We start from the raw sequence: 12,989 nt of genomic DNA, 5'->3' as shown, positions 1-12,989 counted from the left end.
TAAACACCCACAGCAGTAAAGGACAGGCTCCTCTTTGCAGTATCACTGCCTGACAAGAGAGAGCAAAGGCAAAACTGTCTTTCTTCACATATCAGAAAGGAAAATAAACTGAATTTACATAACTGTCAGAGTGTAGAAAAGCATGTTTGATGGTGCAAATGTGATCCCGTCTTTGCTGACACAAACGGGATATTTCAAGAAGTGAAAGCTCATGTGTGCATTAGTAAATCAACTTGGCTGCTTGCTGAAATGAACTAAATTTGCCCTGCTTGTCAGAGAGTAGGCTTAGTTCTCGTCTTCTCCTTGTGTTCTCTGGGAAGAAACACATTTTCTCTATTTTGGACGTGCTCGGCGTTCATTTCATCCCTTGAATGACAACAGGTTTACAGCAACAGAAATAACACCCAGGGGAAATTAGGGGGCTGCGGTGGCTATCAGAGAGAAACTGAATGCATGTGAGATTATTCTGATCTACTTCCTGCAGAAATGATGAGAGCCTTGAGTGTGGATCGCTGCCAATCAAAGCCGCGCACGTCAAAGTGCTGCACTCCCCTTTTAATTAGTTGACAAAGAGCGGAAAGGTATTGGCCGATTTCTAATGCGCTCACAAACGGACATCCCGTCCGGCAGCCGCACTGCCTGCACACCACCAATTACCTGAAGCTGTGTATTGCTGTGTATTGTCAGTGGGACTCCCGGTGATGATACATGTGGGTCGGCCTCCAGTTGTGATGTTGGTGAGTTGCCATAATTGATCTCCCTGGGTTTACTAGTGACGACTCGACAACACTTTTAATGAGGCAAGGGGAGAGGAGTTTGACTCATACCTCCAAAATAGCTGTTTCAATCCAATTACTCCCCCATTCACGACTGTGACATTTTATTTGTGATGCTGCATGGTGAGGGCTCCCTCCATGTGTGTCTCCCGGCGTTGGTGCAGCAGGCCGCTGTGTTTTAGATGGAGAGCCGAGGGTTCACGCCATGGGCAGTTTGAAACAAGCCTCTACTAGTTCAATTGCTTCCTGCAGAGCTGACAGATGGATGTGGACTCAACAAGTTTGCAGACAGAGAAAAGCAGTTTGTCTAGACATGGAGGAGAACTTTGGCCTCTTTGAGCCTCTTGGGGCCGCCTGACGCTGAGCACAGGGTAGGACAGAGAGTCCAAGCACCTTTACCGTGATATGCTCTTCTTTACTGAAAGACTGGAGCAGTGGTCTCACTTTCTAAACTCTTTGCAGAATAAGATAAGAATGGCTGCCTACAGCTGTTTCAATGCTCTTTGGCTGTCACATTTCTGCATTGTCCTTGTTTTTGTTGTGTTCGCTCAGCAAGATTCCTGTCATTCAAAGCTTTCCGGTTCCCAATAATCTACTGAAATAAACATCTCAAATCCAACTCCAGTCCTTCACATCAATATCAGTTTAGTAGTCAGAAGAGTATGACTCAGCTTTTGAAAACAGTTGTTCTGTGTCTTCTCTTGTTGTGGCGGACCTTTGTCAAGTCTTGATGACATCATTCGGCCTCTCAGGTTGGGCTTGAATGTTGAATGAATGTTTTTAATTGCATAGTAAGGCCATGTTAAAAACACTCATGCTCTGCTGCACAGGCTTTGCTGCCATGTCAATGCTAAATTCCACTTCATTGATCACAGTGAAGCATTATGTATTAGTCTTTTTGGGATTAGCGATAGGGAGTCTGTACTGTATAATATAGAGGCTTGCATAGTGCACACTCTGTTGAAACATATTTCCCAATTGAGGACAATAAAAAACATTTCTATCTATCTGTTAAACTGCACTATGGGACGTGAAAGATGCACGTCCGATTTCAGAGCTCGACATCTGCTGCATTGGTTTTTGCCACTCTTTTTTAATCTGTTGTGATGAGAGTCATCGAACATTATTGGAGTGAAATAGTAAATCACTGGAATAGCTCTTTAAAAACATTTGCTTTGAACATTTTTGGATTGATGGAAAATTCCAAATTCATTTTGATGTTGCAACCTCGCTACACCGGGGCTCTGCTAAAAGTAATGAGGAGTGAAAGGGTACGTCTAGCTTTATCAAAAGCCCAAAACCATTGATTCTTCAGTCCGTCTCCCTTACTTTATGACTTCCCCACCCTAACCGTGGCTGCTTAGCCCCAGGAGCATTTGTTTTGTTAACAAATGCATGTTTTCATTTTTTTAAAGTCTCAGTAATTTCAGTTTTCAGCAACATTACTCAAGCAGGAGTAAATATTGCATTTGTTGGGGACTATTTTCAATGGGGATTAATACTCCTTTGGTGGTCTAGTGAGTGTTTCTGGCAGCAGGATGGTGTGTGTGTGGTGAGGGGGGCAGGAGGTGGGGAGATTGATGAAAGTGTGTGTGTTTATAGTAGTAAAGGAACACGCCACCCAGTGCAATTGTGTGGCTCACTGATGTTTTTCATAGTTTTTGAGGAATAAGCCAGATCAGGCTTTGGCGACACAGACAACACTGGCAAAATAGAGATAAATATATACAAATAAAAAAAATCACCGTCCAGTCATTATCCTTTAACATTAAGAAAGTCTTTATATGAAACATCAGCAAAGAACATCTGATTTTACAACCCTGATTCCAAAAACGTTGGGATGCTGTGGAAAACAGAATGTGAACATTTGCTAATCTTTTTTTTTTTTTAACATTTACAAAATTATGTGTGGAATTATGTGGAAGGCATCCTGGAAAGGCTCAGCCGTTCACAGGCAAGGATGGAGCGAGGTTCACCACCTTGTGAACAATGACTGGATAAAGATATTACTACATGAACTCAGGAATGCTTTGGAAAACTGTTAAACAGTTCGTTTTCATTCAGTGCCCCAACGTTTTTGGAATCAGGGATTTATGCAGTTTGTTTCGCTATAAATGTTGTCACTGTCAAAAGCATTCAAACAGAGCAATATAACACATAAAGCAAGCTGCTCACACCATAAGTCGGCAATAAGACAGCAGGATCAAGGTGGTCTGTGAGACGATATGCTAATAACGCTTCTCAACCAACAAAAGCTTTGGAAACTTTTTAAGTGGTATTATGAAGATATTTATTTTTTGATTCCGCAAGGTGATATGGGATCAGCTGAAACTCAGCTGTTTTAACCCTTTGTTAGTTTGCCTCACTGGAATATGCACGTGTTCCCGTCACTATTTTTAGATATTTGATGCTTTTATCTTCTAAAGAGAAGCCAGGAAATAAGGAGAGGGATGAAACAAAGTGAAATGATACAAGTTGTAAACACAAGATTAAAACTGTCACCTTACAGGACTTTAGGGGCTCATTTATGGAGCCAGATTTGTTGATTTAGTCTGAATGCACTCACCTGTGGTGGCTTCCGTCGGTACGGTCATATCCCAGACACTGATCACGAGCACCATTACAAGTAGAGCCCCTTTACGTCCGATCTGCTTGTACCGCTCACTCATCCTGGAAAAAGAAAGAGCATTACCATGAGTAGGTCGTTTATTCCAGCGGTAGCTTTAACCTACAATATTCCAGGTAAACCCATAACATTCTTTCAGTTAGACATTACACAAGGCCTGTGTTTAGGATCTTTATGTTCCTTTAACAACCACGTCTTTTAACATCCTTATTAGCCTCCACTCTGCCATATTGCAGTGTGAGCCCTTTGGTTGGATTTGAAGGCTTTGTGGCGCACAGCAGAGAGAGGTTGCTGTTCCACTATCTCACAGTTTAGCTTCAGTGTAGCTTAGCTTGTCTGAATGCATATTTGCTCTTATCAAGAGGCGATGCAGGCTCATATCCATCTCCTTGCTTTTCAAAACAAACTGCAGCTGTGAATGTACCCGAGATCACTGTCTCCAAATCCTCTCTCTTCCACTTTCTCTTTCTCTTCCTCCTCCCCTCTCTGCTCCAACAGGAGGCTCTTAGAGCGCGAGCACGAACAGAGGGTGAAGACCCTCTGCTGCCCCAACAGGCTTCAATAAGTCTCTTTAGGCTCTACAGCAGAGTGGAAGAGAGTGAGCGGGCCACGCTGGCTAATCCCTCTCTCCACAGTGCCTTTTCCTCTGCACTCCGTCTCCCTAATCAAGTATGGTGGAGCTGAGGCCACACCGCATAAGCCATCTGGCACAGTGTGTTATCATGGACAGACAACGATCAAATTTCTAACGGGGATGCAGGAGCGGCACTGTAATTACTGGAAGAGGCATGGTGTCGTATGGCGTGAGCTTACAATGTTACAAGCTGCGTTTATGCCTTATTTACCGCCTCCCGCCTCTTATCTGCCTGCCTCATTGACATATAGATTGGCTAAACCTCGCTGGGGTTCTCAGATTATTTGTGTAATTAAGTTTATTTTGGCAACGCGAACATGACCTTTTGTCCAGATTTTTTCATACCTCCCAGTGTCGCACAGGAATTGGAATCGAGTGATGTGTCAAAATAGCACAGACAGGACTCACATGTTCAGTGTGCCCTTTGAAGTTGTTAATAAGATGTCTGGATCAAGGTGTGCAGGCGTTGACAACATGAATACAAGGGACACAATGTCACATCCTATGATCGCATAAAGTACCATTACACAAGTACTGCACTGAAGCACAATTTCGAGGTACTACAAAATTAGCTTGGCTCAGCTAAAAGTTAGCTTAGCTCATCAAATATGATACATTTTTATAGATCAATGTGCCCAATTTAACAAAAAAGAAGTTGAAATTAGGGCCATCTTGTCCAAATACAACAGTAAATGAATGAATATTAATAGTCCAATAATATAATTGATGATACAAGATTCCCAGAATGCTCGCTGGACATCTGGCCACTTATCCACAGGGAGAAGAAAAATACACCCAAGAACAAAGTGGGCCTTTTTCTGGCTTCACGATTCATTTTACCTCGACCAAAATCTCCACAGAGGCCAAGATTGCCAGCTTCATGACACATAGCAGGGACTCAAAGTAGCTGGAGAGACATGTGGAAGGAAATTCACTCAAATGTTGAGTGTGATAGCAACGTAATGGTGAGGTTCACCTATTTGCTCAAATGGACCTTAAATTGTACACCCAGGTACTACGTCGGTGGGTGCTAATGTTCACCTTCATGACGGCAGATTTAAGGTTATTCGAAGAATTGGAAGCCGCGGTTGAAATGGTGGCTGTGCAGCTCACACTGATGTGTGTGTGAGAGAGAGAAAAAGGGTCGTTGGTGACAGAGTGCAGGGCAGAGCACTACAGCATCATTTGTTGGGTGCTGTCGAAGGGTGCAGTTCTATGAGTGACATCTCATTGTCCCTGAATGTGCTGTGTTGTCATTGGTGCGGCGGTGTGCTTGGCAGAGCGAATCACTGAAGATTTGTTACAGTTTCAAGCCATTTTACATCTTGACCTTGAAGTGTTGGTCTTCAGTAAGTTCAGAAAACTACAAAAACAATGCTGTATGATCCCAAAGTACCTGCTGTTCAAGTCATTGTCTTATGAGTCAGTGTCTGTTTAGTAGCTTTCTTCTTGCTGATACAACGCAGCAAAGTGATTCCAGCCTGTATCCAGTTCAAAGAGGGTTTTCAAACACCTTTTAAACAGCCTTTTAAATGTATTGTTTTGGTTTTGCGGCCCACAACGTAACTATTTTGGTTTTCTCATTAGCCTTCTTTTAAGAAGCAGTAAGCCACTGTTTTTATCAAAACCCAGATAAATCCACTGTCCTCTCTGCTCAGCACCAAATGGGAGACAGACAGTGACAGCAACTAGTCATTTAGCAGGTAAAGAGTCAGATATTTCCCTCAGGAGTTGGCAAAGCCCCAACCAAAGCTCAGAGGAGAGTGAATATTAGACTTCATCGGGTGGCCAGAAACACGACACTGAATGAATGCTAATTTTGCTCTGTGTTGCTCGATATGTAATTAGGTAATTATATGCTGACATGGTTGTCACATCGTTCATATGGCAGTAATGTGCCAGTGTTGTTAAGAAAAAAAATCAAATAAGCTGAATACCACTTCTATTAATGCAGAAATTGATTTAATCCAGCTCGAAGCAATGGCTTCCTGGTCTTGGAGTCCACCTAAACACTTCCACTGTACAAAAACGCCCCAGCTTAATGCTTGAATGCATAATTCCAACCTATCACGCCCCCTAATGTCACATTACATTAATGCATAAGTTAAACAAACAAGATATATTGTGTAAACAAGACAACAAGAGGTGTTTGTAGGCACATGTTTTTCTTTCAGAGCTAGCTGTTTTCCCCTTCTTCCAGTCTTTATGCTAAGCTAAGAGATTGATATTGATCTCCTAATATCAATAAGAAAGCAAAGAAGTATATTTTCCAAGTATGAGCAGCTCCAGCATTAAAGTCCCTCAAATGTCATCAGGCCAGAACAATAACGATCATTCTTTTGCTCGTGATAATTACTTTGGTGAAGCACTAAAGTATTGTTACAGGTTTTTGGATTTTTGATTAGCGTAGCTTTCATTGCCACTGGGGACAACACACATTCAAACTGGTGTTTTGGAAAGAAACAAAATCTGACTTTCTGATTCTCTGCAGCCATTCGAAGTTTTAATTGTGAATTTTAGTTGAGAATATTTCATGTATAATGGAGACCTTTTGTCACAGAGCAGGCCCTGAAGTGAAACACGCGGTGTGTGCAGATGATTGAAGTTCTGCGGATCGCAGATGAAAAACAAATACTAATAAACTGAAGCTTAAATGAAATGTGTAATTATCCTCTGATTGTCTGCTGCGCTTTTTTTTCTCCTCTTGCCAGCAGAGACAGAACGTTTTCTTCAGTATATTGTGCCTGCACTTGAGGACACTTTCAAATGCAAATGAACACCTTTATTGAGGAATAATGCATGTTCTTTTCACTGGTGTCGCCGGTCGTTCCTCTGGATTTTTGTGCTCAAATTTATCCAGCGATTGGACTTTTATCCCTTTGTTATGACTGGGCTCTGTTGTGAGGCGTATAAGCCTGCGGTGTAGATCATCGGATTTCCTTTCAAGAGTACAAAGTGAATTTGTTACAAACTGATTGAAGCAAGAATCCCTATCTCTGACCCCCAAATCTGATCGTCTCAGTCGTTTAGGCCCGCCCTGCCCATTCCCTTCCTCTGGAATGAATCATATGGAGGCAGACCAATAGCCGGCTTTAAAAAGCCTCTTCTCCAGGCTCGACCTTGGCGAGCGGACAAGCTGACTGAGGGACCGTCGTTTCTGAAAGACCTCTACACTCACAGAGATGAAAACATGTTACTGGAACAAACACGGCAAACTCCTACATCAATTAAATGAAAAGACATTGTTGCATTTATGTACTGCAATTATGCTGCCAACCTTATTTCTGACGTAACATGGCTATAACAGCCCTGCACTGCACACACCTCAGTACCGCCATCCAATAACTTTTCATTTCTATCAATAATGAAAATGCATTACATTCCTTTATCATGTTGTCTATTAGAGCATAGTCACAGTGTAAATGAAATTAATACGAGGTGGTGCCAGTTTTCACTGAAGGGCATTTAACTGCTGAAAAGAAGAAAAAATGAATGTGAAGTGTTGACAGGGCAAAGTCTCTTTTCACTATTGCTGTCGATGGAGAAAAAATAACATTTGGTGTACTTTTGTCTCGATCTGTTTTCTCCTGTACCAACAGTGAGACTGAGCAATACATCACAAAGGTCTCAGGTTATTCTCCCTTCTGTTACATTTCCCTTCCTTTGGTCCCGGCAGCTATATTGGCGCTATTTCCTCTTATTAGCTCATCAGCATGTTAGTTACCAAATCACAGGCCTATCAGCTTGCCCCAAATCCACATTAACGAGTAAAGAACATTACATTAGCAGCGCTAGCACTATTTAAGCAACAATCTCACAGTTCAAACCAGTGGAATTGTTGGTAATATTTGGTGTACTTCATTTCAGGGCTTCACTAAATCAGCTTTTGTCACTGAGCAATCTTGCACTTTATATTACAGTATATTATTTAGAGATTTCCATATTTGTGCTGTTATGGTTGTTAAAAATTACACTTATTCACTAATGTCTACACTGCTGCCACTTTTCTTGAAGAGCTAAACCTTGATTCATGATTCATGTAAAAAATGTACATTTGCCATAGACTGTATCCACAATGCAAATTAATTTAGAGAACATATATAATAAAACCACAGATGAAAGGAACCTGTCAACATGGTAAAAGCTGTATTTTCACAATGCATAGGCCAATGCACGTGAACAGATGAGACTGTGGCGACAACACGACAGTGTGCTCCATTAGTTATTATTATTATTATTATTATTATTATTATTATTATTATTATTATTATTATTATTATATCATCTTCATTCCTTGACCGGTAGGAAAAAAAGCCTTTCACTATCAATCTCACCTAAGATAATCTCAGAACTATTAACTTCCTGACCGCAGACAGGGCTGCAGCTTTCTGTCAAATCTACAGCTAGTATAAAATAACAACAGTGGCATCGAGTGGTAAAACCATGAAAAATACACAGTGACGTAACAGTATCCTATTATTGGGCAAATATTATAACAAATACATAATTCTAGTTTACACTGGCAAACTGCTTTAAACCGTAGTTAATTAGAAAGTTATCTAACATGATGCATTTGCTTGCCAACACTGTGACATTATAGCTGGTACAATTCGCTCCTCCTCATCCTACAAGTCATCCCACTTTTCAAAACAATGCACCAGGACTTTACACATACTAAGGGCTGGGTTTAAGATTTAAGTTGTCACTTATGCCTACGTTTAAACTGTTAGTAGCACGTAAACTAGGCTATGTTTGAACAAGCATAGCTAGTGCAACCCAGTGGTGATGTCCATCAGAGTGAGTGCTGTGTGCATGCGGGTATGTAGCCCTGACTTCATCCTGCAGCTATCAGAAGAAACTAATACCAAACGGAGAGTGGTGTGTGAATTTTTGAGGTATGACATAATTAAATAAATTCTTTGGACTGATCATAATTACAAAAAATAATAGAAATGAAATAATACATAAAATGCAATAAATATATTTTAGAATGTACTCAGAACTTGGAATTAGTAAATAATTAGTTAATCAAGGTTAGCATTAGCATGTGAGCATAAGGCTATTTGCCTTCCTGCTGGTGTCCTCTCACAGTCATGCTTTATAACAGTGTTCAAATGTAAGAGAAAAGTTAAATATAGATATAAATATATTCATTCATTCGGTCAATCAGACTAACTCATAAACACTGAGGTAGAGACCTCATTTACACAATAGCCGAGTAAAAAAAACAGACCAAAGATAGAAGAAACACAAATAGGAAGCATAGTTAAAAATGATTTGATTTGGCAGAACAGTGCAGAGCAGTTTAGTGAAAACAAGGCCTGCAAGCTGATCCTGATTCCGACCTCTTTTCTCATTATTGTCCCATTTGTGTCACTTATTTCTCTACTTTGATGGGCTCGCACAAAGCCACAATACTTTTCATTAGCGAGTGAAGGACTCCACCGTCCTTGGCCTATTAATAGTAAATTCTGTTTGCGAAGGAGGGAAAAAAACAGCAGAATTCATCCTTCACCTGCTCTCTGCAGGCTGATCAGGAGTTTTTAAGGTGATGCTAATCACTCCTACAGCATGCAACCTTAATAATGCATTTTTCTAAGAGACAATGAAAGGTTTTACTAAATGTTTTAATCTTTAATATTTTTTGAACCAAGGATGTTTGTTGTGGACAGCCAAGAGAAGGGGCCACACTGCTGTATATTGGAGGCAATGTTAAGTCAAATGTGTATGCATTTTCTAAAGTAATAGGCAGTTTTTATGTGAAAGTATGCCTTGTCTTGGGAATTTATGTTCTAACCACATCTTCATTTGGAGAACTTAATTAGCAAGAAACACTGTGCAGTAATCAGTGAACCAAACGTCATCTTCCCAGTGTGTTGTGGGTAGAGGTCGTGAATACGTTTAGCGATCACTGCAGAGTTGCAGATCTCTCTGTGGACAGAGGGCTCAGTGTGTTTTGGTCTGCTGTTGGTCAAGTGCAAAAACAGGACAAATCCACATTTAAAGATCCCCTGCAGACATGTTTGTCAGACATGACTGCTGGACACAAGATGCCTCCTACTTCACTGAGAGATTGTCAGTGGATGTGCACTGGAGGCTTTCATTTTCCACAGCTCACTTGTACGCATACGTTTTAAAACTGAGACTAAAGGTGGCGCAGAGAAAGATGAAAATCACTTTGCTTGTATCAAACTCTGCACATCCATTATTCTGCATAGTGAAGCATCCAAATGAAGTGGCAGTAAGGAAAACACATGTTTAAGTGGAGAGGGACTTTAAGAGGCTCATTTTGTGGGAAAGGGAAGTTCTTCCTTGTTTCAGACTCTTTAAGGCTTATAAGACCGGCAGAATTTTCCATAAATATCTTGCCTGTAAAGCAGCTTTAGTCACAAACCGTAATGTGTTTTACTTTTGTGGCAGTAATCATTTTGAAAGTGTAAGATTCAATTTTCAGTTTTCAACAATTGTAATAAGATGCACCGTTGAAATGCTCAAGGCGAGTGTGTAATCCACAGTATCACAGAGATTGCCGGGTGGGCGGGGGGAGTGTCACTAAACCATAAAAAGCTGGACTATCCCTCTCTGTTTCTGCAGCAGCTGGATTCGATACAGGGATTACCCCCCACCCCTTCCCCTTCATCTCTATCTCGCTCTTTACTTGGACCGTGACAGAGACTGTCACCTCGGACGGCTGCAGGGAGCCGATTGCTCCGTCGCAGAGCAAACATCGCTCATTCGCCAAAACACAGATGTTCCCTTCTGACAGTTGAGGAGTGAAGCTCTCAACCCTGTCACGCCAAACAAGGGAGTTTGCCCACTCTTTGTCACGCGCTCTGTGAAGCGTCTGCCACAAATCCTGCTCAGTTCACTTCATAAACACGACAAGACAGCTGTCAGGGCCGTGTTGAAGTTGATGTATGAACTTATGGCTATAAAAGGAGCGCCGCTTTAGCACTCTGTCCTGACGACTTGCTAATCAAATCATTATACACCAGCCTGCAGCGGGACCGAGCCACTCCGCTGTGTGATTCACAATCCAAATTCTGACATAAGAGACTGTAAGTGGCTCGGTTGGCTCCTCAGGCCTTCATGCTCACTTCTGATTTCCTGCTCATATCTGATTATTTTTGGATGACTGTTCATATCAGTTCAAGGATGTAATCCATATCACAAACCAAGGACTTGACAGCTCTGTGAAAAATCCACATGCAAAAAAATCTCTCTTACACTCGTTTCTAGCAGATTTTGGTTGAGCCTCGTTCATCAGTTTTTCCAAATCTCCTCCAATCACGAATCAGCCTCAGAATTTTTCAGTCGCTCTTAATTGCAGCATCCTGTTAATGCTTATGTTTCTCTGCAAAGACGACCTCACCATGATGGCTCTGTGAGATCTGCACAAAAATCATCTGATTCTGAGCAAAACGTGACACCACGCAACTTCTTACTGCTTGCACTGATTAGAAAATGTAATCTCTGCGTCACATGTGAGGGGGAAAAACTGATTGGGACACTTCCAGCTGCGGCGTGAATGGAGTCCGAGCGAGGGAGGCCTTGATTTCAAATTTCACAGAAGAAGAAGCCCGGGCGGAGCAAATATCAGCGCTGTTACCTGACACTGACGCTGAGTGCCCTTTCAGAGAGTTAACCACCAAAACGACCTTCCGTAACGACACGTTGAGATGCTATCTGAGAGGCCGCGCTCATCAAAACCGCAACAGCCAAATGGTCTCAACCTTAGTTTTCCTTTGATCAGAGTGTCCATGCATCACCGTCTCATGATCCAGTGTGCTATTTCAGTCTAACCCCACCTTCAGATATGCCCTGGCATCATCAGCGCGTAGCACCAGTCACAGAGATCACAGTGTACCTCTCGAAAACCAGTCTTTTTCCTTTTATAGTTAAGATCTCACAACTCAACAGGCTATTGTTTGCCTCCCTATAATTGCTCTCTTTGCTGAGGCTCTATGAATTATCAATGAGTACACTCAAAACACTTAAAAATAAGTATGTTTGTGTCACATTAGAGAGCAGAAGATCTTGAATTGGACTGATATCAATCAGTGTTTGAGTCTAACCAAGTACCTTTACACAAGTACTGCACTTTAGTACAATTTTGAGATGCTGCTGTTCTGTTCCACAACAACATAACTCACTGCATTACATTTATTTGACAGCTAGTTACTAATTACTTTTGAGCTTTAAAATGAGCATACAAAATTATCTTATCATGGCTAAGCTAAAAATTCATTTAGCTTACAAAATATATGTATTGTTATAGATCAACCCAGTATGATCTAAAAAGTTCAAATTTGCTCCATCGAGAGGAAGTACATCAGTAGAATGCTGTTGATACAGTTATGCCTCAATATTAACAATCCAGTAATAAACTAAATGATGTTACAGTCACAGGGGCCATTTTTAGCAAGTATAATAATAATAATAATAATAATAATAATAATAATGATAATAATAATAATAATAATAATAATAATAATAATAATAATAATAATAATAATAATAATAATAATAATAATAATATTTTATTCAAAACAATAATTTGAGATATTGGCAAATGCTCTTCTCAACTTCCTTGCTGAGAGTTAGATGTGAAGATCAACCACTCTTAAGTCTGTTGGCTAAATATGCAGCGGGTTAGCTTAGCATGTCAGAGAGACTGGAAACAGCTACCCTGGCTCTGTCCAGAGCTAACAAAAGACCCGTGTAACCTACAGTAAAACCACAATGTGGAGTTTTTACACCCATTTTGTACGAATTAAACAAGTTGTGAACTTTAGAGGCGCTGCTCTGGATTTCAGAGTTCCATATGAGCAGAGAAAGGCTCACCACTTCCATTTTCAGACTGTATGCTTAGCTAAGCTAATTGGCTGCTGGTGGTAGATCTGTATTTACTGCAAACTCACAAGGGTGGTATCAATTTTCTCATCTAACTCTT

The 12,989-nt window shown here is 41.0% G+C and overlaps 1 protein-coding gene across 1 annotated transcript in view; it reads right to left on the bottom strand.

Annotated features, from left to right (window-relative positions):
* LOC139350548 (chemokine-like protein TAFA-2) overlaps positions 1 to 12,989 on the bottom strand; it is a 61,663-nt gene that overhangs the window by 20,708 nt on the left and 27,966 nt on the right. The window contains exon 2 of the mRNA XM_070992017.1: positions 3,343 to 3,446. Coding sequence (XP_070848118.1) covers positions 3,343 to 3,445 — 103 coding nt within the window. The 5' untranslated portion in view covers position 3,446. The remainder of the gene's footprint in view (positions 1 to 3,342; positions 3,447 to 12,989) is intronic.

Source organism: Chaetodon trifascialis, chromosome 22 (genome assembly GCF_039877785.1).
Source record: "Chaetodon trifascialis isolate fChaTrf1 chromosome 22, fChaTrf1.hap1, whole genome shotgun sequence".
NCBI classification, from domain to species: Eukaryota; Metazoa; Chordata; class Actinopteri; order Chaetodontiformes; family Chaetodontidae; genus Chaetodon; species Chaetodon trifascialis.
This window is presented reverse-complemented; position numbering and strand designations above follow the sequence as displayed.